Source organism: Rhipicephalus sanguineus, chromosome 6 (genome assembly GCF_013339695.2).
Source record: "Rhipicephalus sanguineus isolate Rsan-2018 chromosome 6, BIME_Rsan_1.4, whole genome shotgun sequence".
NCBI classification, from domain to species: Eukaryota; Metazoa; Arthropoda; class Arachnida; order Ixodida; family Ixodidae; genus Rhipicephalus; species Rhipicephalus sanguineus.
The window spans coordinates 78,824,718-78,850,736 of NC_051181.1; the positions used below are offsets into that span (position 1 = coordinate 78,824,718).

At 47.8% G+C, this 26,019-nt stretch overlaps 1 protein-coding gene across 1 annotated transcript in view; it reads left to right on the plus strand.

Annotated features, from left to right (window-relative positions):
• The first annotated feature begins 15,652 nt into the window (after window positions 1-15,652).
• LOC119397367 (sphingomyelin phosphodiesterase-like) overlaps window positions 15,653-26,019 on the plus strand; it is a 32,856-nt gene continuing 22,489 nt past the window's right edge. The window contains exons 1-4 of the mRNA XM_037664800.1: window positions 15,653-15,745; window positions 17,651-17,766; window positions 22,787-23,060; window positions 23,684-23,875. Of these exons, the coding sequence (XP_037520728.1) occupies window positions 15,653-15,745; window positions 17,651-17,766; window positions 22,787-23,060; window positions 23,684-23,875 (675 nt within the window). The remainder of the gene's footprint in view (window positions 15,746-17,650; window positions 17,767-22,786; window positions 23,061-23,683; window positions 23,876-26,019) is intronic.

Below are 26,019 nucleotides of genomic sequence, written 5' to 3' on the forward strand. Positions count from 1 at the left end.
TTTGCGAACGGTCGGAAATACCAGCTGCACCCGAATAAGCAAGAGATCTCTGCCGAATTACGATAAGTCTCACACCCGCATGCAGGCGCAGCCGCAAAACGTGATACCTTGCGTAATGCAGCAGGCTAAATCGCATTGACTCTCCACTTTTTAAAGACAATAGTCTTTCTTGGGGAACTTAAATGCTGTCTGTCTGTCTTTCTGTTTGGCTGTCTGTCACCCGATTCAGCCATCCGGCCAAAGTTGAACCACTTGCCCAAGGGCCAGCCATCTTGAATTGGTGTGTAGGTTCATACTTGTGTACATTGTCGATCAAAATGCAACCATTACGCATATCTGAGGCACTACATCATTACGTAAGTATTTGGTGGCGTGTTCCTTTACCAGAAAATACATAGATACGTAATTCTAAAGACCCTAGTTTCTTAAGCTGCGCTGAAAATGCGGCAATCCGCTGAAAATGCCACGCTATGACGGCGACGAACGCCCTCTGCCACGGAGGAAGGAAACCCTCTGCACAAGCTCATGTTTCCCGAGGTAGTATGCCAGATGGCGCCCGTATCTCATGCAGCGCTCGTCTATCGTCTCCCGGTGGCATTTGCAGCGTAGCACGCAGATACGCGGCCAATTTTTACAGCGAAAGCTGTTATGAGATCATTTCACCGGCCGTTTTTGGCGCCGTAGTTGTCCGCCGCCGCCGCCGCCGCCGCCGCCGCTGCCGCCGCCGCCGCCGCCGCCGCCGCCGCCGCCGCCGGTGTCCGTAACCAGTATCGCTCGAAATAAGAAAAAAAACGAAATAAGAAAAAATTCCAGGATGGAACGAGGTTCGAACCTGGGCCCTCTGCGTGGGAGCCCAGTATTCAACCTCTGAGCCATTCCGGTGCTTGGAACTGCTATGCAAAAAGGTCCTATACAGGCTTCATGTCGGGAAGGAACCACATTAGCATATGCAATATAGCGTGGTAGAGAGTAAAATAAGCACCAAGCGTCGCGAGTAGGTTGTTGAATGCTTCCAACCCATTACAAAGGACTCTGCCATAATTCTTCATCGTGGTCAGGCACAGCATCAACAAAGTGCGCATAATGCCTTACATGCGTTTAGCAGGTACCACGGCTCTTCGTAGAATGACGAAAAATGGCCCAGTGCCTGCTGCCCTACTTCTCAAACATTACAATGATTTATAGCGTAGTGGGTTCCTCGCAAGTGCACTTGTAGTGGTTGCCAAGGAAGCCCATAATCGCATGATCCATTTCCTCGGGGTCTCAGATAAATTACAGTGATTTAGAGCGTAGTGGGTTTCTCGCAAGTGCACTTGTATTGGTTGCCAAGGGAGCCCATAAGCAGATGTTCCATTTCCTCGGGGTCTCAGTAAAATTACAATGATTTAGAGCGTAGTGGGTTCCTCGCAAGTGCACTTGTATTGGTTGCCAATGACGCCCATCAGGGCATGATCCGTTTCCTCGGGGTCTCAGTAAAATTACAATGATTTAGAGCGTAGTGCGTTCCTCGCAAGTGCATTTGTATTGGTTGCCAAAGAATCCCATAAGCGCATGATCCATTTACTTGGGGTCTCAGTAAAGTTCTTCGACCCACCCCGTCTCTCTCCCACGGCAACGTATGTTATACAGCATGACGGGAGAGGGAAATAGCAACCGGGCGTCACCCAATGCAAATTACTCAACTGGTGGGCCGTTTAAAGCTTCCAACCCATTACAAAGGGCTGAGCCATAATTCTTCATCGTCATCAGTCGTCGCGTCAACAAAGTGCACATAATGCCTTACAGACGTGCGGCTGGTGCCTCGCTTCTCCGCAGAATGACGCATATTGGCTTAGTAGGTGCTTCCCAACTTCACAAAAATTGATTTATGGCGTAGTGGGTATCTTTCTAGTGTACTTGGATTGTAGCCCCAAGAGAGCTGACAACGGGCTCTAGAAACGCCGCTCTTCCAGCTTTCGCTGTGACTGTGCTGCGGTTTCAGCGCAGGCCTGGCATTTTTTCTCTGAAGCTTGACTTGTGATTTTAATGCGAGAATTACCAATATTAGGGACGCGAACATCAATCTCTGTCGAGTTTAAGAACATCTGCTAAATATTTAAAAAGCTTTTTAAAGCATTTCCTATCTCATTCGATTTGTTTTTCGCACTATTCGACATTTCCGAGAGGTATATTCTCCGCCTACACTATAAGAAGAAAAAGAGGATGCGTTACACTTTTCGGCGAGTGACCCCAGTGACTCGGTGTCCCTTATAGGTAAAGGTGTTTAATGCATGTCTCTCTCTCTTCGTCTGCCTGAGAATTCCACGTGTATGTGGGTAACCCTTTTAAGGCGCGTGACCCTGATACAGGAAAATTAAGCAACTGCTCGAAAGAAACAACTTTGACGAAAGTTCGGCTGAGATTTCCCGAAGGCTTACGCGTTTGCTCGCGCGCCTGGTACGTCAGGTGACGAAGAAGGGCGTAGGGGGAGGGTCTTCTATCTAGAGGGTGCTGATTCAAGTCACTGATGCTCCCTAAACACGCTCCCGCATAATAAACGAACGCATACACAGCAAAAGCAAGAAGGAACTTCCGAACGACGTGTGCGCCTATCCGACGGGGTTCTTCGCGATCGTCCATACGCGTCCAGGAAGGTATTTGCCGACTCATTATAAAGGCACACTGAAGTGGAACATTAAGTTAGTTTAAACATATGGTAAGTTGTTCTTTCAGAATTCTGTCATCATTAATTTCGCCATCATAAAGAAAAATGGAGGTCATACAAATTCATAGGCGTGCGCAGGGTTCTCCGTTAGGGAGGGGCAATGTTCATCGCAGCTCCCCCCACCCCCTTTGGTCGAGTCCAAATGACAATATGCTTCACAATGGATGAAAAAATGAAAATAAAAGCGATGACGTGCTTCGCACAATGACCTGCCTTCGGTACCCGGCTTTCCTGAAGTGAAAATGGGAGTAAACAGTTCTTGCTACGCAACACCAGAGGCCTTCGGCCGCCTATATTAGTAAGCTTTACGCCTCGCTTACGCAATCATTTGAACGTCTCCTTATATGTAAGGCTTCTGTTATATTACGTGCAATTTTGTTTCTGTAAGCAAAGAAAATCTTCGAATCAGGCCAAATTGGCTCACAATTTTGACACTCTTTTGCAATGATCAGCTAAGTGTGAGTAATTAATTATTTTTGCCTGGTGGTTGTCGATGCTGTTTCAACCAGCTGTTATTATATCAGCCGGTCTAAACGATGTAAACATGGTAGTAAGTTGGTGGCTACATGTAAACTACACCCACTCTGCAGTTAAGCTGAATATCTTTTTTTTTAAGACGTACAATTTTAGTTGTTTCTTTTGTCATTTTTTTGTCGCCCGCACGGCCGATTCGTTTAAAGTTATCGGGAGCATTAAAAACAAACATTAATGTCTTAACGGCTGCTTGCGTCCGTGGAAAAAGCGATGTATACATAAGGCGGAGCAGTGATAGCGTCTACGTTGCGGCTTGCGTGTCGTTTCTTACACTATTGTGCTGTGGTGCAACAGGTTTCGTTAACTCAATTATTCTTTAAGCCACTCACAAGTAATGTTTTCCGCGAATCAAGCCGCTTCGAGTGGGTTAATTTGAAGTGAAAATGCTAGATGCATTTTACAAGGACACGATTTTGAATAATTGCAGCACGAGGCGCCAATTACGTTTTTTTACACTTTTATAATGGCCTGAGTTCTGTTTAAGAAGTGATTTTATTGAAGTTAATTCATGAGCAACAATGGTGTTTGGAAGTTGGCTGTGGTGACAAGTCAAGGAGATGTAATTCATTATGCTGTGCAAGTTCATTTGCGAAACTAAAGTCCATGTCATTATCGCGGAACACTTTTAACGCATCGAGAACAATGCATCCTCGTACAGCTTTGACATAAATAATCAAATATTCCGCTAATAACCGAAAAACATTTTAAGTAAACCATTTCCAATCTTTCTGTCAAATGGCCAAGTAAATAGCTCTGAATATTGAGGCAAACGTCCAGCCAATACAAAACCCACAATTCTGCACATACGTGGCGCTTTCGTGTCGGATAAATGTATATTTTACGTCGGAAGGTACAATTTCCAACAATGTTTTAGGAGATATTGTGCTATTATTTTCGAACTTGTCTTTATCATTATCATCACAGATGCACAATTTTCAGCTGTTAGCTAGTGTGAGGAATCGAGTAGTAGAAGTACATGTATAGTGAAAACACCACAACCCACTGGATTTTTTGCTTTGAAATGCCCGAAGACCACTTCAGAATTCGGCATGACAAGTGGGTCACAGATCTTTAGTCTCGAAAGCTTATTCTGAACCTGAATAAAGCGTGCTATACGTTGTCGCCAAGTGGTTCTTTGAGTAAAAGTGGCTCTAAATGGCCTTTGTTTTGGCGCTTCTTGCAAGAAAATTACACTTGAACTTCAATATGCATGTTTTCATTGGTTTATGGGGTTTAACATCCGAAAGCGACTCAGGCTATGAGAGATGCCCTAGTGCAGGGCTCCGGATAATTTCGACCGCCTGGAGCTCTTTAATATGTGCCGAAATCGCACAGTACACGGGCCTCTAGCTTTTTATTTGGCTCCATAGAAATGCGAGTGACGCATTTATATGAAATATAACGACGCTATAGTTAAAATAAAGACGTCAATATAATGACGTTATAGTTAAAAGCACCGGAAGTGATTACGTCCATCATATAAAATCTAGCATTACCTGCACTAGTTCAAACGTTATCTACAAGATCGAATGTTCATATTGTCAAAAACGGTACATTGGCGAAACGGGACAACCTGTTAATGTTAGATTAAACGGGCATCACGCGGACACAGCGAAGAAGTTACCCAAAGCAGTGGCACAGCATTTTAATGTAGCAGGTCACAACTTGGAAGATCTCAAACTTTACATACTTCAGTCGAACTTCCGGTCCCCAAGAGACAGAAAATATACAGTCATACCTTATTCACAATTTCAATACACTCCAGCCAGCGGGTATTAATTAACGTTTCTAAGGCGGCTCTTGAATCTATTCGGTATTGTACATACACAACGAAAACGAATGAGAGTTAATCCCTTCTTCCGGGCATTTCGAACCTACTATTGTTAAAATGTAACGTGCTTCCATTGACAATCATTCAGCGAAACGTACACCCCCCCCCCTCCCCCGCTTTTTGTTCCTTTTTTTTTCGCGTTCCTTATGACTCACCCAGTCGTCACGGTGGCCTCCTCCCCCTCCCCCACCTCTACTCCCTTCTGGTGGAGAGGGCACGAAGCATATACACACTGTGGCGAAGCAATTGATACTGCTTAACGGTTGCGCTCTCCAGCGGCTCCTAGTGGGTGGTCCTCTTCTAAACGCCGCTCGCGCTCGGAGCCCGTGCTTTTGCCTTGACTGTCGCCATAGTGCATTGTCGCCGAGTGCCGTCCAATAAACATCTTAACAAATTGGTGGAGAGTGCTGTGCTCCCATTCAACGCCCCTGGAGCTTCGTTCCCGTACTCTGCCATCTACCACGCCTCAAGACGCCGCTCAGCAAACGCCGCCTCCCACACCGACCCCATGTCCCGGTGTCCCACGCATCCGCGATCCACCTATCTTCACTGGCGCCGATGGCACCGACGTGGAGGACTGGCTCGCAATTTACGAGCGCGTGAGCGTACCCAACAAATGGGACGAAGCAGGCAAGTTGAGCAACTTGGTCTTCTACCTCGCGGGAGTAGCCAGCTTGTGGTACAACAACCACACGTCCGATTTTGCTACTTGGTCGGATTTCAAGACCGCCGTGATCAACGTTTTTGGCCGCCCTGCAGTTCGTAAGCTGCAAGCAGAACAGCGCTTACGCGAACGAGCTCAGCAGGCCGGTGAATCTTTCACCAGTTATATCGAAGACGTCCTGGACTTGTGTAATAAAGCCAACGGCACCAAGATCCGGAACATTATGAAGGGCATTGACGACGATGCCTTCACCATGTTGCTCGCCAAAAACCCTTCCACCGTGGCCGAGGTCATAACACTGTGCCAGAGCTACGAGGAGCTCCGCCGGCAACGTTCGATGACCCGTCGCTCTCCATCACGCGACGAAGAGCTTGCTGGCTTGGCGGCCATACCTGACCAGGCCACGCTGCTGGCAGAAATGAAGGCATTCATGCGCGAGGAAATCGCACGCCAAACTCTCTCCTGGCCTTCGCCCACCCGCCGCACGTTCAACAGTCGTCGACGACCCTTCTTCCTCCCATCCGCCGAGCAATTGAGCAGGAAATCGCGGAGGTGATGCCTGAGTACCACCAGCAACCTCCGGCTCCTGCGCCACAGAGTTACGCTCAGGTTGTCGCCAGGACGCACCAGGCAATCCCTGCGGCTGCACCGTTGAGTTACGCCGAAGCCGCAGCTAGACCTCCGTCCTTCGAAGAGGGCGTGCCGGCTACGTATGCTGCCGTCATCCCTAGGCCCCGACTGAAACCCACCTTGCAGTCATTTCAGCAGCCGCCCCGTCAATCGCATCCTGCGACGTGGGCGGGACCTGCCCCGGCGAACCGATGGCGCACACCCGACAATCGGCCCATCTGCTTTGCATGCGGTTATGCCGGTCACGTGGCCCGTTACTGCCATCGCGTGCAGCCGCCTCGAGTCGCGTCGAACACCACCAGCCAGTCCAGCCGTGCATTCTACGACCCGCCTATGTCGCCGACGTCACGCCCAGCTCCATCCACTCGCCGCTCTCCGTCTCCACGCCGTCGCTCACTGTCACCAATGCGGCCACGTTCTGTCGCACGAGAGCAGGAAAACTAGTCGTCGCAGTCCATGAGGCAAGGGCTGCGACGCTATCGAACTGTAAAAGCCCTCAACGAAGTCCATCGAATGTCATAGATGTGTTTGTGGACGGTGTTCGCGCATCTGCCCTTGTCGATACTGGAGCCGCTGTATCCGTTATGGACGCAAAACTTAGCCGCTTACTTCGAAAAGTGACGACGCCACTTTCTGGGATGTCCCTCCGTACCGCCAGCTCCCAGAGTATTAGGCCTACAGCAGTATGCACTTCTCGCGTCGTCATTCAGGACGTTCTGTACGACGTCGAGTTCATCATAATTGCTGCATGCTCCCAAGACGTCATCCTGGGATGGAATTTTCTCTCCCGCCACGACGCCATAATTCACTGCGCACCAGCCGCCCTCGAACTCTCACCGTTCTCACATTTGACGCCGGCAGACAGTCCATCGGCATTCACCAAGACCCTCGTCAAAGACGATACCAAAGTTCCTCCAAACTCGTCGACGGCTGTGCCAGTTTACTGCGCCGGTCTCTGCCACACAATTGCACTCCTTTCGCCATCTGACCGCGTTTGCACCAGGAAAGGGTTGCTGGTACCTTTCGCGACCGTGCAAGTCACTCAGGGTAGCACCGCTATTTTTGTTACCAACCCATCCCCGCACATTGTTACGTTGGTGCGAGGGGAATGTCTCGGCAGAGTGGAGCCCCTCGAAGACGCACAAGTTCTGGACGCACCCGATGACTCGCACTGCACCAGTTCCCGTACCATCAGTGCCGTTTCCACGTCTGATTTCTCACCCGCGGATGTATTTGGTCCCTCCATTGCTGACAACCTTACGTCAACCTGTTGGAAGAATTTCGTTCTTCTTTCGATGTCGGGCAAACTTCTCTCGGCCGCACGTCCGCTGTTACGCATCGCATCGACACTGGCGCCCAACCACCACTGCGGCAACGTCCATATCGCGTGTCTCCCACAGAACGTCGGGTAATTAATGAGCAAGTGGGCGATATGCTTCGACGCGACGTTATTCGACCCTCGGACAGCCCGTGGGCGTCTCCTGTTGTTCTCGTTGCCAAGAAGGACGGTTCTGTGCGCTTCTGTGTGGACTACCGAAGGCTCAACAAGATCACTCGGAAGGATGTTTATCCACTGCCGCGAATCGACGACGCGATTGACAGCCTCCAAGGAGCAGAATACTTTTCATCTCTCGATTTGCGCTCGGGCTACTGGCAAGTACCCATGGCTGATGACGCTCGACCGAAGACAGCCTTTGTCACGCCCGACGGCTTGTACGAGTTCAACGTCATGCCGTTTGGTCTGTGCAATGCGCCCGCGACCTTCGAGCGCATGATGGACACAGTCCTGCGCAGCTTGAAATGGCACACGTGCTTGTGTTACCTGGACGACGTCGTCGTTTTCGCTCCGGACTTCTCCACGCATCTTCAACGTCTGCGGCATGTTTTGACGCGTTTGACCAACGCCGGCCTCCAACTGAACCTGGAGAAGTGCCGATTTGCAGCACGGCAGCTGACAATCCTAGGCTACGTCGTGTCCAAGGACGGAATCCTTCCCGATCCGGCCAAGCTTCGGGCCGTGGCCGAATTTCCCAAACCTACGTCCGTCAAAGAACTGCGCAGCTTCGTAGGACTGTGCTCCTATTTTCGACGTTTCATACGCAACTTTGCCACCATCATATCGCCGCTGACGAAGCTCCTTGGAAGTAACGGGCCCCTACATTCGTGGTCGTCCGAATGCGACGACGCGTTCGCAAAGCTCCGTCGTTTGTTGACGTCTCCTCCCATACTACGCCACTACGACCCTACGGCCCCAACGTAGGTACACACGGACGCCAGCGGTGTAGGCCTCGGTGCTCTTCTTGCGCAACGCAAACCAGGGTTCCCCGAATATGTCGTCGCCTACGCAAGTCGTACGCTTACTAAAGCCGAGACCAATTACACTGTCACGGAAAAAGAGTGCCTGGCGATCATCTGGGCCCTTACAAAATTCCGACCTTATTTGTATGGTCGCCCATTTGATGTCGTCACCGATCACCACGCACTATGCTGGCTGTCGTCATTGAAGGATCCCTCTGGCCGTCTCGCCCGTTGGGCACTTCGCCTGCAAGACTACGACATCCGCGTACTGTACCGCAACGGACGTCAGCATGCTGACGCCGACGCCCTCTCGCGCTCCCCCTTGCCTGACGACAATGCCTCCTGCTCAGTGTCTCACACTGCTGTTTCTCCTATCGATGTTCACACCATCGCTACCGAGCAGCGCAAGGATAAATGGATCGCTTCGTTAATAGACTTGCTCACTGATCCGTCGACAACACCAACCACTCGCGCGTTGCGTCGTCAAGCCCACCATTTCGCCATTCGTGACGACCTACTGCATCGACGCAATTACAACGCCGACGGCCGCCAGTGGCTACTTGTGATACCCCGAAGTCTGCGTGCTGAAATATGCGAGTCCTTCCACTCTGATCCGCAATGCGCGCACTCTGGGGCATCCAAAACTTACCACCGCATTCGACAACGATACTTCTTGCGAGGGATGTACCGCTACGTGCAGAAGTTCGTCCGCTCCTGCCTCGATTGCCAACGCCGAAAACCTTCAACGCACGTGTCACCAGTCGGTCTACGACCATTACCTTGCCCTAACCGTCCGTTTGGGCGCGTGGGCATCGATTTGTATGGGCCACTTCCTCTGACGTCGGCTGATAACCGTTGGGCCATCGTGGCCGTTGACCATCTAACGCGATACGCTGAAACCGCTGCCCTCCCAGCGGCTACAGCGCGTGACGTTGCCTCCTTCCTGCTACACCGATTCATGCTGCGTCACGGTCCACCCCAGGAGCTTCTCAGCGATCGAGGCCGTGTCTTCTTGTCGGAAGTCGTCGAAGCCATTCTCAAAGAGTGTCGTGCTGTTCATCGTAAAACTACTGCTTACCACCCGCAGACGAATGGCCTAACCGAACGCTTCAACCGCACGCTCGGCGACATGCTCTCAATATACGTCACCGCCGATCACACAAATTGGGATGCCCTTCTACCCTTCGTCACCTACGCCTATAATACCGCCCCTCAGAGCACTACTGGTTTTTCACCCTTCTTCCTGTTGTACGGAAGGCACCCGTTGCACACCATTGACACGATACTACCCTACAAGCCGGATCCATCTGATTGTGCGCCTATTTCTGACACAGCCCGGCTTGCTGAAGAGTGTCGCGAGCTTGCAAAGGCCTTTACAACGCACGAACAAGAGCGGCAGAAGAGCCTTCGCGGTGGCACCACCACTTCTGAGTCCACGTTCCTCCCCGGAGCGCTCGTATGGCTCTCGGTCCCTACCACTGCAACCGGCCTGTCTTCAAAACTACTGCCGAAATACGAAGGCCCCTACCGGGTCGTCGAGCGCACATCCCCGGTCAACTACCTGATCGAACCCATCGAACCAGCTTCGGACATGCGCTGTCGAGGGCGCGACATAGTCAACGTGGAGCGCCTCAATGCCTACTATGACCCACTCATAGTAACGAGCTGTTAGGTCGCCGGACGGCTCCCTTTTCGTACCCGGGGTAATTGTGGCGAAGCAATTGGTACTGCTTAACGGTTGCGCTCTCCAGCGGCTCCTAGTGGGTCGTCCTCTTCTAAACGCCGCTCGCGCTCGGAGCCCGTGCTTTTGCCTTGACTGTCGCCATAGTGCATTGTCGCCGAGTGCCGTCCAATAAACAGCTTAACAACACGATAGCTAGGGAAATCAGTTGCAGCCTTGAAGAAGACAAGTCCACTTGTCGAAACGTCGGCTCGAACACCCGCCCCCTGTTTACGGATTTTTTCATCGCAGCTTCCATCTTCCACTTCCTGCCGTTTTTATTGCGATAGCAATTACAGTGAAACCTCGGTGATACGATCACAGCTCATACGAATTTCGGGGTGATACGAATTTTTCGTTGGTCCCGGCCAAGGCCCATTGGCCTCAATGTAATGGAGTACGGTTGTTGCGAACCGATTTTCACCCAATGACGTTTGATACGAACGTTCGCTACCACCAAGGTTCGAAGAGGAGCAGCCCGTGCTGTGGCGGAAGACGCGCCAAGCACGTGCGAGCACGGGAACGCAAGCGTGGGCATGCGCGCCACACCGCCAAATCCTCAGAATAACGGTGTAAGAAAAACACTTTTCTTACGATCAGAATAAACCTTCAGAGACGCGTCACGGCGTCCGGGTGTCGCGGGTGACAACGCACCTGGTACATTAATTAAATGCGCGCGTACGGGCCGTCTATTTACGAGTGCTGGTATGATTGCCGACATCTAAACCTTAACTGACAATCATTCAGGATTCTTCCTGACGTTGCCGCAGCCCTGACAAACAATAAATAAAAATGTACGCCAGCTTTTCTTTTGTCGCATGCTAATTTCCCACGCTTTCTGGTGATACGAATTTCGGATGATACGAATATTTTGGTGGGCCCGTGAGATTCGTATCACCGAGGTTTCACTGTATACGGACAGTCTCGGCTGGTTTTTGTCCGTCCCCGTCGCCGTCATTCACCGTATATATATATATATATATATATATATATATATATATATATATATATATATATGAAAGTCCCAAAGAAAAATAATTTAGAAAAATGCTTCCGAAGCGCGTCATCGAACCAGGGACCTCTCGCTCCGCAGCACGTGGCGCTAGCCACTACCCCACGAAACGCCGATCCTCTAGGAAGCTAACAGCGAGCGTTATATGCACACTCTTTACCGCTGGCCGGACTCAGAGACGGCAGGCGCTTATAAGCGTTTCTTCATTGCCAGCGAGATGGCGCGAGGAGCGCAAAACGAAGGTCTTTCGCTCGCTGCAACGGCCGCGTTTGCGAAAGGAGCGCGCTGTTCAAACAGAAATAAGTAACAACTGCGACATTTAGTTCGCGCTAATCCTGTGTGTACCTGTTCGTTCGTTTCGTGCGTCCTGCTTTATGTTTTAGCAGTGCGCTTCAAGCATCGAGCTGTGACGCGTGATAGTTCGCGCTCGTCCTGTCTGCGTTCTTTTCGTGCGTCCTTTGGGCTCGAGCGACGCGCTGGCAATTTCGAGCTGCTTTCCGTTCTTCGCGTTAGATTCCAATTTGTTGCTATCGCATTCATTGCTTCGCCATTGCGGCGAAACTGTGACTTTTTTAGTAAACGTTTAGTATTATATTGAGGGACCATGGTACACATAGCTTACACTGACGTCACTGTGGACGACATCTTGGGGTACCAGCTGATTGAAACGCTGCGTGAACTTTTGCTCGAACGTGCGGAGCAAGAAACGGTGGCGGCTCCCCACCAAATTAGTGCCGGTGGCCCCAAGCACCTTTCATACCCAAACCCGTTCCTTTGTGTTCCCTCTTGGCGTGGCTGGCGAACAAAAGAATGCGGGGAGAGCACAAAAGAACGCGGGGACCGAACGTCTGGGTGTCCTCCTCTGCACAGACACACTCTAATGAGATAAAGAAGTCACGGTGACCGCCATGTTGGGGCCCCTGAGCAGAGAACCTGTCTGTGACGTCACGTGCAAGGCATGTATTAGGTTAGTGATGTTGCCGGCCTTTCTCTTTTAAGAGTGTAGCTGCCAAGAGGGGACAAAAGAAAATGGTCTTGATTACTTCACGAAATTTTCTAAAGTTAAAAATGCGATACATTCGCGAAAAAAAAAAACGGCGAAGTGGAGTGTTGTGCTTCAAATGCAATTTTTTCTTGTTCCTGCATTATATGACAGTTTTAGCTAGTTACGGAAATACGGTGCGCATACATGCTACCTAAAGTCCCTAGATTTTTCCAGAGAAATATCTAGGGACTTTAATGCTACCGTATGGCGGTACCGCTCCTCCTTTCCCGGTCGTCGACCTTTTGCAGGTGAAGGCACCCCAACACCACAAAAGCTTTTTCAAAAATTACTGTGGGGTTGTCACGCCTCATTGTTGCCTGTCAGCCTATGCATTGCTAACGAGACACCTGTCGTTTGGGGTACGCACTGTCACTGTTAGTGATTCTTTATTCAAGGAGGGAAAATGGGGGAAGAGTGCTCGATAACTGTCTCTGTATAGGACACCTCAACCAAAACACTCGTGGGGGGGGGGGGGGGGGGGGGAATGAAGGCTGTAGAAAGAGAAGAGGATGAGGATTGGAGCGGAGGCAGGAGAGAGGAGTCTGGTTAACCGTGTCAAGCGGCTTAGAAAAGCCGCTCGATTAGGTTCGCTTGTTGAAGGAAGGAGATCAGGGCCGCAAAAGCGCCACGGAAGCGATATTCGCAGCCAGTGGGGAACAGGAGGTCCTGTAGGGTTACACAGGGCAGGTCGTGGCGGCGGTGTCACTGGAACGGGGAGCGGCAAAAGAACAACCAGCGGGAAAGGAGGAACGCTACCATACTGCCTTACCGTATTTGCGTACTGTATTTCCGTAACTTGCTAAAACTCTCTATTAGTGTTTTTAGCAAGTTACCCTAATGCCGTGCCGTATACGGTACGATATTACCGCACGGCTCCTCCTTTCTCTTTTGTGCATTTGCATCAGCACTACAAATGCTTTTCTTCAAAAATGACTATGGAATTGTCACGCCTCAGTGCTGCCTCTCAGTCTATGTATGTTGAAGGAAGAACCTGTTGTTCGGGGGACGCACAGTAACTAGTACTGGGGGCTGCAAAAGTACAACGAGCTAGAAAGGAGGAATGGTACGGTAATGCTGTACCGTATATGGCACGGTATTGGCACACATGAAATCTGCTCATTGTATTTCTGTTTGTTTATTTGAGTAGCAAGTGAACTTGCGATGTAACGTTTTCTTACCTCCGCAGCTTCTATTCAGCTGTGATCTGGAATGACGGCAGTCTGCACACATGCGCTGCGTTTGCTCGCTCAAGCACAGGACTGTAGCGCATAGCTTGGCGTCACAAGTTGGCTCGCGACGTGCTTGCGCTCGCCTTTCCGAGTACAAATTGGTCTTCGTAGCAGAAACTTTCTCGACTCCGTGGTGCTCGTGCTGAGTCAGTCATACCAGAGTATTCCTTGCTCGCGCATTGCGGCGCTCAACGTTGAAAAACATTTTTAATGGCCGCCTTTGTGCAAGAACATGTAGTACTTGTCGGCCACACATTTTTACTGGAACGAACCTAATGGTTATGTGGATCCGGCTTTTTCGCGAGTAATATGGGTATCAGTAATCGGAGTCTCTTCACTTTTTTCTTTATTTTTTCTTCATTTAAGCGGATCATGGCAACGTTATGTGGATCAACGACTCGTTTCACTTACTCTGTTACCATATCTTTTTTTTTCTGGTTCCATTTAAGCCTTATGAGCGAGATACTTCTTTCTTTCTTCTGTTCCACTTGAAAACGTGTGATGCAGTGAAGTGACGACATATGTACTCGCATTCGGGCAATCGCAGTGGGCAGTCACAACGAATAAAGAGGAGGCTTAAGCATTTCGAACTTGACGGGAAAATAGCTGCTAACTTTTGAAAAGCATTTTTTAATGGCCGCCTTTCTGCAAGAAAATGCCCAAAACCGGTAGGTGGCAGCCGCGGAGCTAGCGAATATAGAAGCAAAGCAGGTGCACGTCCGGAGTAAGGAGCCGCAACTTGTATGTCACGCCCGCCCGAGTACTGGGAAGCTCAGCGCTGCCCAGCACTCAGGCGGACGTAATTTATAGTGCAGAATTGACGTTACACGTCACTGTTAACAGCGCAGTTGTTTAAGCTACGCGTAACTCCGTAAGTCGCCCGCAAAAATCTCGCTGCGCCGATGCTGGAGATTGTACAGAAAGGTTCCAAGCGCAATGGCACATAACCCTGTGAACTAGCGAATCTGAGCCTGGCTAAGTCTAGGCGGGCATGGTTGGGACACTTAAGCTTAGTTAGTCATCGATATCCAGTCAATATCGTCTGAATAGCTAATCTATAAATAATCAATAATATCAGGAAAATGCTGGTGATGCCTTCGTAGGGCCTAGCATTGTACAGTACGTGACAAATACCTTGTGACAGCCAACAACAGCTTGATTTGGGCGAGTTGGTTCATACTGAATAACGTATAGGTACAGGGCAACAATTTTTTGGAAGCTGCGTTCTTTCCTGTCTCTTCGCTTCCTTCCAAAAAATTGTTGCGCTGTACCTAGGTTATTCATTGTGATAGTCAATCAATAGCTAATCGATAATCGATTAATAATCAATAAATTCTGGAACTAGCTGAGATGACTTCGTAGTCTGGACTAGCTAGCCGCCCATCAGCTCCGCTGTATCTTTCGCATTGTGCCTACAGTGCAAGCTACGTTAATTTTTTCTGCTTTGTTTTCTTGTCGACGCCTGTGCAGTTAGTTTTGTAACACTGTTTCAACGTCAAATTGGGATAATGTCAATACCAGCCGGTGCCGTAGCCAATTGTTGAAAGGCCCAATTGACATGCTGATTCCTCTAAAAATTCACGTGGTTAGTAGACAGGGGGTTGCCATGGAGCGGCTGATAAGTACGCCGTGCACAGTCATTTTTAATATGGAAGTGATTGCCAATGTGGAAACTGTCATCAGCGAGTTGCTATGCTGCCTCTTCAGCCCTGTCATGCTTAAGTCATGGCAGAGCAAAACGTCTGCCGAGCTTAGTAACAGCTCGCACTCGCTAAGAAAGTGTTTAATATTTACATGTTTCTTCCTGGGGTGTGTGCGTTTTGTTTATGAATGTGGTTTACAAGATCTTGCCTGATTTCACAGGTGGAGACATACATGAATAATGGCGTGTTCGACGGTGCCACAGGACATCACCGGCGTTCTGAGAGGGCACTGCAAGGTGTGGGAATGCAATGGTTTTCAGCGCCTTGTTGATCTAGCTGGCCATGACAAAGTACCTATTGGCTGGTGCATTCTCGGTGGACACTCGCCTGTCTCACATGGAGCTCTCGCCAGCCTCTATAAGGGTGCCCGAGAGGGTAAGTATTATTCACTTGTACAAAGCCCCAAAATTTGAACTGCATTGTTTTAGGTGGGCAGCACACTGTCATGCCTGCTAAGACGCAAACTTGCTGACATATGGGGGTTTTGTATGTTCACTCCATGCATATACTCATACGTTCAGCCCCTTCAGAAACATTGCATTGGTGATAACTGAAGCTTATGTTAGCAGCATTCTTAGAACCTAAATAGGGGGCAAGTTTTCACCGGGCTGCTGCTCTTTTTTTGTTTCATGGTTGGTTACTTGCAAGTCAGAGGAAATTATCTTTTGTGTCCTTTCAAATGTAAGGTGCGTTTACATTCTTCTAGATAGAATTTGTTTGCTTGCAGTGTAAACGCAGTGCAAGTATGTGCTGTGTTCTAAGTGGGATCAGGCCCGTAGCGAGGAATTTCTTTCGCGGGGGGGGGGGGGGGGGCACTCGGCTAAAAACGTGACTTTTTGCGAAAAACACCTATTTTTATTATTTATTTTTGGCAAAAACACATACTTCACGAAAATTTCGGGGGTGCGGGGCTAGCCCCCCCCCCCCCTTCCCCCTAGCTACGGGCCTGAGTGGGATATTCAAGTTCGTCATACTTTCTCTGTCCAGTACTGTACAATGCAGGGAAAACAAAAATGCTAATGTGCTGTGCTGTGGTGAGTTAAGTAAGTGAAGCTTCAGCGGTTCAAGTTACTCCAGTCTTAAATGTTTCCATAATTTTCTTAGTACCAAGGGGCTACTTACAGTAATAGTTTTGCAAAGCTACATCCTACTTGCTTAAGTGTACTGTGATGGCCTATGTACTACATAAGCTTGTTAGGAAAGTAGGTGCATCTTTTAGAAGTAAACAGTGCAGACAATGGACAGTGAAAGAAACAACATTAATCCACCATTTTTTTGAAATAAACTTCAATTGCGAGTCTGCACTTGTCTTATTTTGCTGTCCTTATCATCTGTGCTGTTTACTTTCTTTAAGGAATACCTTTGTACCTAATTTCATGCCACTTTTGCTTTGATAACTGATGGACTTTGGTCAAAGCTTTGTGCAGCAAACAAACCTCTCAGAGAACAGCTTTGCACACTTAAATAATTTTTTTTGTTGGCATTAATAAAGGTTTGAGCATGAGACTGCCCTTGACAAGACGAATTCATGACAGGGCAATTTTCCACAAAACTGGCTGTTATAATGGGTGAAACTAATTTGACACCAAGTTGAGCTGCTGTCTGCATTCAAAAGCACGTGCGAAAGCTTTGTCAGGAGTGTAGCATGTCGTGTCAAATGTCCAAACTACTACTATCGACTGCGATTGCATAAGTAAAATTTCCCAAGAATATTTTTGTCTAGTTCCCAGTCCTGTCACGGCACATAAAGATGCTGTTAAAAAATTTATTCTTAAAGTGCACTTCAGCTTTTTTATTACCTGCAAAAGGTGAACGAGGCACCAGGCTTATAGGGCACCCGTGAGAAATGCATGCACCAATACACTGCAATCTTCTTCAACCACCATGACATCGAAAAAAAAAGTTTCCTCGTTGCTCCATTATTTAGGTGTCAATTATTTGGTAATTAAAACAAATTGCTTGAACGGTTTTCTGAATCCCGACGAATGAGGAACTTTAGCTTCAAATACCTCCATAGCAATTGCAGTTGGCCTGAGTGCTATTAAATATGGAATTATAGAACATATGGAGGAGGCATTTCACCTGTATTCACTGTGCAGCATACGTGTACCGCATGTACCTGAGAAACATTGATTGCCCATAGCAACTATTAAGCAGAGTTATTTTCATGGCTTGATAAAAACCGTCACTTGGAGCATAAATTTGAGTGGATTTAGGACACACAGTGCACAATGAAAAAATTTCTTGACCTCACTGCTTTGCATTTTTGTGCTTCTACAGGATGTCTGCAGGAAGCTGGATCTTCCACTGCACCACAAGAATCTTTTGCTGAACAAATATATGACTAGTAGTCAACAGACACCACAGCTTACCCAGAAAGAGGGCCTGCACAATCTGTAAAAGATTATTCATTTGACAGAGCAGTAGGCAATAAAGTTTGGCACCCAGGATGTTCTTCCACCTCTCTACTGACGCACAGGGCCGAAGAAAGTTCTCATTCAAGCACATCGACCCAGGTACACCATAAGCGTGGACACTGATTTTCGTCTTTTTATTTTAGTCGTTTTGCATATCACATGAACGCTGCTCATCCTTCTGTTAAAAAGTACACCTGTGGCCTTTCAAGGTCACTTTTCCGACTGTTAACCGTTATAAACAGCATTTTGATGAGTTTGACAGCTCGATCACGGCCAGTGAAGAGCAGCATTTGATGAGTAGCGACATTGAAATAGTACACTACGGCATGAGCATTTAAACTGAGGTCTCAGAACTTGAGCCATCTGTGCTCAATGATGAAGCAAGGCTCTCCGATCTGCATAGGCTTTTGCAGGGTGAGCACAAATGTGCAGATAAAGCTGTCAGTGCTGTTGTGAAAAAAATTTCTGAAATGTTCCACGCCAAGGGCCTTTAGCTAGACGCATCAGGTTTGTCAACTGACAACGCAAGAAAACGTCATTATGGATGTAATTAAATATATGTTCGATTTTGCAAAAAAAAAATCACTTTACAATGATTCCCATGGTTATTATGTATCGCTAAGGGCACTCAGAAAACTTCTACCAACATCCAGAAACAAGTAGCCATCTTTAGCAAATGTTTGTTCTCTCCGAAGATGGTTTCCTGAGGGACCTGTGTGATGGTTTGAGGTTCAGGCACTGTGCTGTGCTGAATAATCAGGACAGTGGCCTTGGCATGCTTCTATTCTGCGCCAGTGTAGAAATTACCAACGCTTTGGGCATGAAACGAGGCATGCATGGAAAGCTCACACTGTTTTATGTAATATTTGCCAACTTTCCTCCCCCAAGCAGGTCTCAGCTGAACTCAATTTTTTCCTTGCTGTTGGTTATGCGAACGACCTGAAAACACCAGGTGCTATAGCAGAACCGCTTCAAGATTTTATTCAGACAGTGAATGAACTGTCAGGCAAAGGAATCTCACTCAAAGTTTGGGGAAAGAGAAACCAAGACTTATGGCTGTCTCCTTGCATTTCTTGGTGATAGCTTAGCTCTGGCTTCAAGGAATCATTTTCGCCAACTGTTCCTTATGCGTGCCGCCGCTGCTATGCTGTTTTTTTTTTGTTTTCTCTGCACAAATAATGCAAAAGAAGGAGCTTTCCCTTCTAAACATGTCACGGCAAAAAAAAATTTATCACCTCTTATAGAGAGCGTGGCTCTCAGTCTTCTTTTTAGTGGCGACACAACTTGTCCTTCCCTCCACGTAGCCTTCTGAATTACTCCATGTTCACTGTTCCTGTTTGACGCAGTGGAGTAGCTGTTTAGTGCTTGTGCTTGCTTGGCTCTGGTGGACGGCGCTACAGCAATGTAGTAGAGGTATGCTGTAAAAAGCATTCTTTGCTTGTTTTAGTGGGTATGGTAAGAACATTTACGATACAGCAACAAATGCTCAGTAATCGTGACCTGCAATAAGTAATAATAGTTTATGCTGGAAGGTTTATGTTTGGCAGCAGGTTTAGTTTCAAGCAAAGTCTGTACCTGTCTTTGAGCTTAGAAGCTGCCTTATATTTTAGTATTATCTAGTGAGTCACAGTAGTCCCATTTGGAGGAAAGTGTCTTTATATATATTTTGTAACTTGCGAGCGGTACTGTAAGCAATCGAGAATTTTTCAGCACTACCTTGTCATTGTGGTAGTGGTGCTAAGACATCTCAATATGCTTGAACGTTGTGTGATATCAGAATGTTTCTTTTTGTTAGGCCTGCTCTTGTTTTTGCTATATTGGTGTTTCTGCTTTTAATGCAAAGGGAGTACTCCTTTTTTTTAAGATGTAACGGTCAAACGAAAGTATGATCTTGTATAATGGTATCATTTAGCAGTCTTTTCATTGATTACACATTGTAGTGTTGGCATGTAGCCTTCAGTATTACTCTTTTGTCGTTTTTTGCTGTGAAGTATATGTCTGTTGCTGGTTTAGTAATTTGCTTTGACGTTCTTGTTCTTGCATTGCTGCAGTTCTGATGTAATTATGTAAAATGACTTTTATATAATGAACTATCAGATACAGCATTTGTGTAATCGTTACAGTGGTTTCCTACTACTGAATAAGTGCATTTTCATTTTGAAACAGCGTTGCTTTGTTTTTAGCACCATTTTCCAGCAAGACTTCTAGCAGAATGTTTTTAGAGTTGCTTCCTACAATTTAACACCGTGGGGGACCTGGCTAGCTGAAACAGTGTTCCAGATATTAATATAAGGAGTATTCTTCCTGGTAATGTAGTAGTCTGTTTATACAAAACAGCGTTCCGTAAATATATATATATATATATATATATATATATATATATATATATATATATATATATATATATATATATATATATATATATATATATATATATATATATATATATGGAACATGGTTCTGCTAATATCATTCTGCACAGAAGAGGAACATTGTTCCAGGTATTAATGTGGGGAACATGGTTTTTCTTACGTCATTCTAAACTTAAGAGCAACAATGCTCTACATAAATAAAATTTTATCCAGTTCATAAGTTCCTCCTATATAAGAGGAACTGCTTTGCAAAAAGTTGCCCTTACAAAGTGGAACGTATGTTTAACCAGATTAAGAGTGTAGTGGCGCAATCTAAGGGTGAATGCACTTGCCAGAAACGAACAGGCCTCCGTCGTCGGCCTTCTAAATATCATCGCTCAACCATCAGGTAAGAAGACACCGCTGGGGACGTGGGACGATACTGTGCGGACGATGCTTGCTAGAATTACAAGTAAAGGTCTATATCAAACATTTGTAGCAGCCGAGTTGCCTTACATGTTGCCAAGAACATGAAACAAATGCAAGATAAGAAGGCTTGCTTGTAATGGTTCTCGAATCACTTTGGACAGCCAATGGTTGAAACTCCAAATGTCTTCTCCAAGGAGGGTCACAGCTTTTGCCTAGACGTCATCGAGTTGACGAGGAGGAATATGGTGCGGGTCCTAGACAGATGCCCTCAGATTTGGTGACTTGCTTCTGCGGATGTGCCCATAACCATGAATTAGGTATAATGTACAGATCATTAGATCATGAGACTCTATTTGCCAGGCTAAACGTGCGAGACGCAGAAGTGCCCAAGCGACTGCGAAGACACGTCCGAGAGCCGACTGGATACACCACTGGCGAAATGTAGAAGTGTTCTCTAGATGACCCTAATGTGTAAAAGTGGGTGCTGGTGTCATTAAGTATTCAGCGCAGCGACAACTATACAGTTTTAATTTTGCTGGCGCCTCAACCTGTAACAAGATAGGCAAACGCGATAAATATAGGCCTGGAGTGTCTGGAGTGGCGCACAAGGTGAGGCAGAAAGTTAGGAGGGCAGATGAGATTACGACGTTTGCGGGGATAATGTGGTCGCAGCAAGCCCAGGACCGGGTTAGTTAGAGAAATATAGGAGAGGTCTTTGCCCTGCGGTGGGCGTGGTCAGGATTATGATGATGATGATAGTGGTGATGATAGAGTGCCGGATGGCTGCGGTCCACCGACAAGGCTGTTGGTGTTTTCAGGCGTTTTTTTTTTTTCTCTCATGCGAGTCATGGAGTGGCGGTGTACGTGTCCTAGCTTCTACCACCTTTAAGCGAAACCCCCCTGGCCCCCGTCATGCTGGGTTGAAGTTGCGACTTTGTCGTCACGCGCTACTATACGAACGGCGCTCCTAATCACCAGCCTAAGTTGCGCGATGCAGTTACGACAAATGATTGCGATACTTGTCACTCAGGATGTGCGTGAAAGTAAAAGCCGTTATCCGCAATCTGCATGCGGCTAACCGAGACCTGGCAACCGTAACCACATAAAAAAGGTCCATATCCGGCGCTCTTAATGGTTACACTCCGTTTCACGGCCTCTCTCTTGATCCGTTCTGAAATGAAATAGAAGGCATAACGTGAGTAAACCAAGAGGTAATTATCGTTCCGAAAAAATATACTTGGAATGTGCATGCCGTCATGTTGCTGTCCTACCACCATCCTGGTATACGACCGCAGTGTACTCCATTTTAACGAGGACAATTGGTCGCACTCACGCTTAACCTAAAAGATAGTCTCTCGAAAAAGAGTATGGTCATGTTGGTTTTCGCTGGACCTTACGAATGTTTTCTTATACGCAACACTACCACAAGCTTACGAAGCTTGCATTCAAGAGATGGTGTATGACGAATGGCACAATGAACGAGCCAGAAAAATTGACAGACAAATTGACCCTCAACTAACACTGAGGAGAAGCACAGGCGAAAGGCTGTGATCTCACACGACACTCATTAAATTACTGATTTTTGGTGCCATTCGTCTTCACGCCGGCGCCGTCTGACGCCAGGTTTCTTGGTCCTCGTCTTAAAAGACACGGTCCCTTACGCATTTGTCAAAGATCGCTCGAAGGCGATAGGCACTTTCTTTTCAGTCGACTGTACTGATTAGCCCCCTCCATCCTTCCGGAGACGTTCTGCACCAAACGGGGTTTTGCACGGCCTCCGGGATCGGATGCATTGGAAGCTTTCTGCCTGCACCACACGTGGTTTTGCAGAGCCCCCGTGATCGGCCCACCTTCGATCAAGCGAAGATGTCATGCGATAACGTAATCGCGTGACCTCATAGTGACGTCACAGACTGGCGACCTGGGACGTCACGATGCCGTGATAGGATGACGTCATCACATTATGATTTTTGCATCACTCGTGCTGACGCCGACGATCACTTTTCGCGTTTCTAAGGCTTTCGCCTTAATAAACCGGTTGTTACAGATCCCCCACCCCCCTTATTGAGGCTATTAGCAGCCCAGACTGCGCATGCACGTTCCTCGGCGTCTACGGTCCTAGCGAACACGCGTGCAGGTTCCCGGGAGATGTTCCAGCCTTGCATCTATGGCTAGGGCAGTGCAGAATGTACTAGACGTGTGTGTTTCTAACCTTCCAGGAAGCGAGCAATGCGATTGGCGGTGGCGGCCGGTGCCGTGGCAGCGCTGTTGCCTTTGGCGGCAGCGCAGCTCTCGTTCTGGCACCTTCTGGCTAACCGTGGCGGGGCCAGGCTACGCGACCCGTACGAAGCACTAGACGCTCTGTCCCGCGTCGGATATTCGGCCTTGGTGGATCCAGACGAGAAAGGCCGTGCTTCGGACAGTTCGATCGACCCGAAGCAGGCCCTTGAGTACGTCGCCAGGCTTGGATGGTCTGACGTAAATATTGCAGCGGTAAGTAGGTGTAACCGTATGGATTTCGTCGTCAACTTCCTGAACTTAATTTAAGCGACCTCACAGCGAAATTACTCATTGAGATAGCGAAAAGAAAGGGGACAGCAAGGAAGGGTAGAGAATTAAAGGGGAAGGGAGGTGGAACGAGACACAATTAAGTAAGCCTTCAGAAGCTGCTCACATGGCGTCCACATGCCAACGCACGCGATTCCTTTCTTAGAAGTATTCACGTCCTCTCTGCAATAGCGTCAAGTATACACAACACAGGCTGCTCTTCGCAGCCTTAACCTCTTTGTCATTCAATTTTTTTTTCTTCGGGGGGGGGGGAGGAGTGCGCAGCAAAAAGGAAGATTTTAATTACCTACTCCGGATTAATTTAAGAGGCCCCACAGGTGTCCATAACGTGCACCTAAATTTAAATGCATGAGCGTTCATGCACTCTGGCTATGTCGACGTGCAGCCGCCACGGTTAGGAACCATACTGGTGACCTCGTGCTGAGCAGCACAAAGCCATAGTATAGCTCGCGTTTTCCCACAGCTGTATTGCGCAGTACGTGTCAGCAATGTATGTGTAGCCCAGATATACATACTATAGCGGGCTGTTTCGCGGCAAAATGACGCAGGTTACGAAGACCTTCAGTACGGGCATAACGACGCCGGAGACGTGCGCCACCTGCGAATACTTCATGGGTGTGCTGAAAAATAATTCCGGAAGGTTCTCAATGCCCGTCTTGGTTGCTTTCCTGTGGACAGTGTGTTACACCCAGTCCTACACCACGACTGAAGTGTGCATGGGCATCGTCAGGGCCTACAAGGTGAGGGCCATCGGCTCGCAGTAATGTGTAAGTAGCGGCAACCTTAAAGGGAACGCTAAAGTGAAACAGTGAATCGATTTAGATGGATGAATTGTACTCTGAGAACTCTAATGTTGTCCATTTCACCATCATAGGTCTAATAATAGAGCAGAAAATCAAGGCCGAAGGCTCGTGTTTAAATTTCGCGCTGTAATCTCTGCGCGGGACATTACGGATTTCAACTCGTATTTTGGCGACATTGGCTCCACGAAATTTCCTGAAACTTGGTATGTTAAGTCTATGGCCCCCTCAGAGGACAACTTGCTTCATTTTTACTCATTAGGAGCTACGCAGGGCCTAGCAGAAACCGTCAAAATCTATGATGTCGCGGCGTTTGGTGTGGGAACTTCAAGGTGGCGTCGCCAGCCGCATTTTCTTTTCGCGCGTTTTCTCACCTACCAAGCGTCTTCTCCCGGCAAGCGTGGCGATTTTGGAATTGTGAGATAGTAATTTACTAATACGAGAAAAATCGTTTTTCTCTTTACTATTCCTTTAATGGCATGAAGTCGGCAGTTAACCTAAAGAGCAAATAAAAAGCACGGCTTCAACTGCCTGTAATAACTACCTGTAATTACCTGGAACCATAGGCATGCGCACGGTTCCCCATCAGGGAGGGGGGCGGAGGTTCACCTCCGCCCCCCTCCCCCTTTCCCGGTGCGCACGCCAATGCCTGTAATAAGTAATAACTGCCTGTAATAATGTACTCAGAAAGGCGGATTTCTTCCATGCTCGAGCCCATGCGACCTACGTTGCGTGATGCCAGTCCGCCGAAATAAACGCAGGCGAAAAAGTTTTCTCATAAATGGCACACGATTGCCGCGCGCTCGTGAAAGACTGAGCTTACTTGTCGTGTTAGGAACATTGACATTAGTGTCGACATGGCTTCCATAGTTGACGTGAGCTCCAGTCGATACGCCACGTGCCACCTGATTGCAGAGGTCGTAGTATTGATTGCTGCTCGCATCCACTGTCTTGTACGGCGTGCACATGCACGTGCATATGTTGAAAAAACGGCTTGTGGCCTGCTTGTAGTGCCCCGTAATGACTTGTTTTCCTCTTTCTGTCTTCTTTTATACTTCTTCCTCTTCATTTTTCCTTCTTTAAGCGCTGGGCATAGTGATGTCATCATAGCGCTTTTTTTAGAGATATAATATACATGTCTTTGACTTTTATCTCAGGATTTTCTGCAAGGAAAGTCACTTCACAGAAGAGGCCATATGAAGCCCTCAGATATACAGTGAAGCCGAGAAAAGCGTAGCGGGATGCTATTTGTAGCTATTAGTTGAATTTTAGTAAATATGAAATGATGGAGCATTATTTGAAGTGAACGAGGAAACAACTCGCCGCTGGCAGGTACCTAACTCACAACCTTCGCGTTCTGCGCACGATGCTCTCCGACTGAGCTTCGGCGGCGGTCGTTCCCCCGTCGACTTTCTTGAGTATTTCTTTTACTTTTCTGTAAGTGCTATACCTAGAAGTGTTAGCCAGCGCTACTCGTGGCCAAGGCGGCGAGCATGGAACCATATTCTTGCTCAGTGCGGTCAAGTAAGACTTCCTTTTTTAGGAAATGGCAACTGACATATGAACCCTCGCATGCTATACCTAAAGGCATCGAGACCCTTGCTGTGACGTACACGAAAGAAGGGGAATGGGTCGAGGGGCCCGGTTTTTCATAATAGCTGTGTCTAACAGAAAAACAAAAGAACGCTCGATCCATTTCTTTGTCTATTCATAAGAATAGTGGCGTCCAAGTGCGATTACACCAGGCACTGCGCACCCTGCGTCGATGCTGCGATGCAACCATGGGGTTTTCGTATAGTTGCTTCACTTGCAAGAAACAGCCTCGACAACTGCTATAAACTGCTAACAGTACGATTACACATGTTACAAAAAAAGACAGAAGTCAGCGCTCGTGCTGTATATTCGTTTTTACTTTGTGTCTTCGCTCTATTAGTAAAATAGGCACCTGTACCGATCAATTCAATAGTCTACGATTCCACCAATGGCAGCACTTTTTATGAACGCGTTGGTCACGTTGAATGACAGCCATAGGCGTCCGCAGAGGGGTGGCAGGGGGGCGCCCCCCCCCCCTAGTCACATAAGAA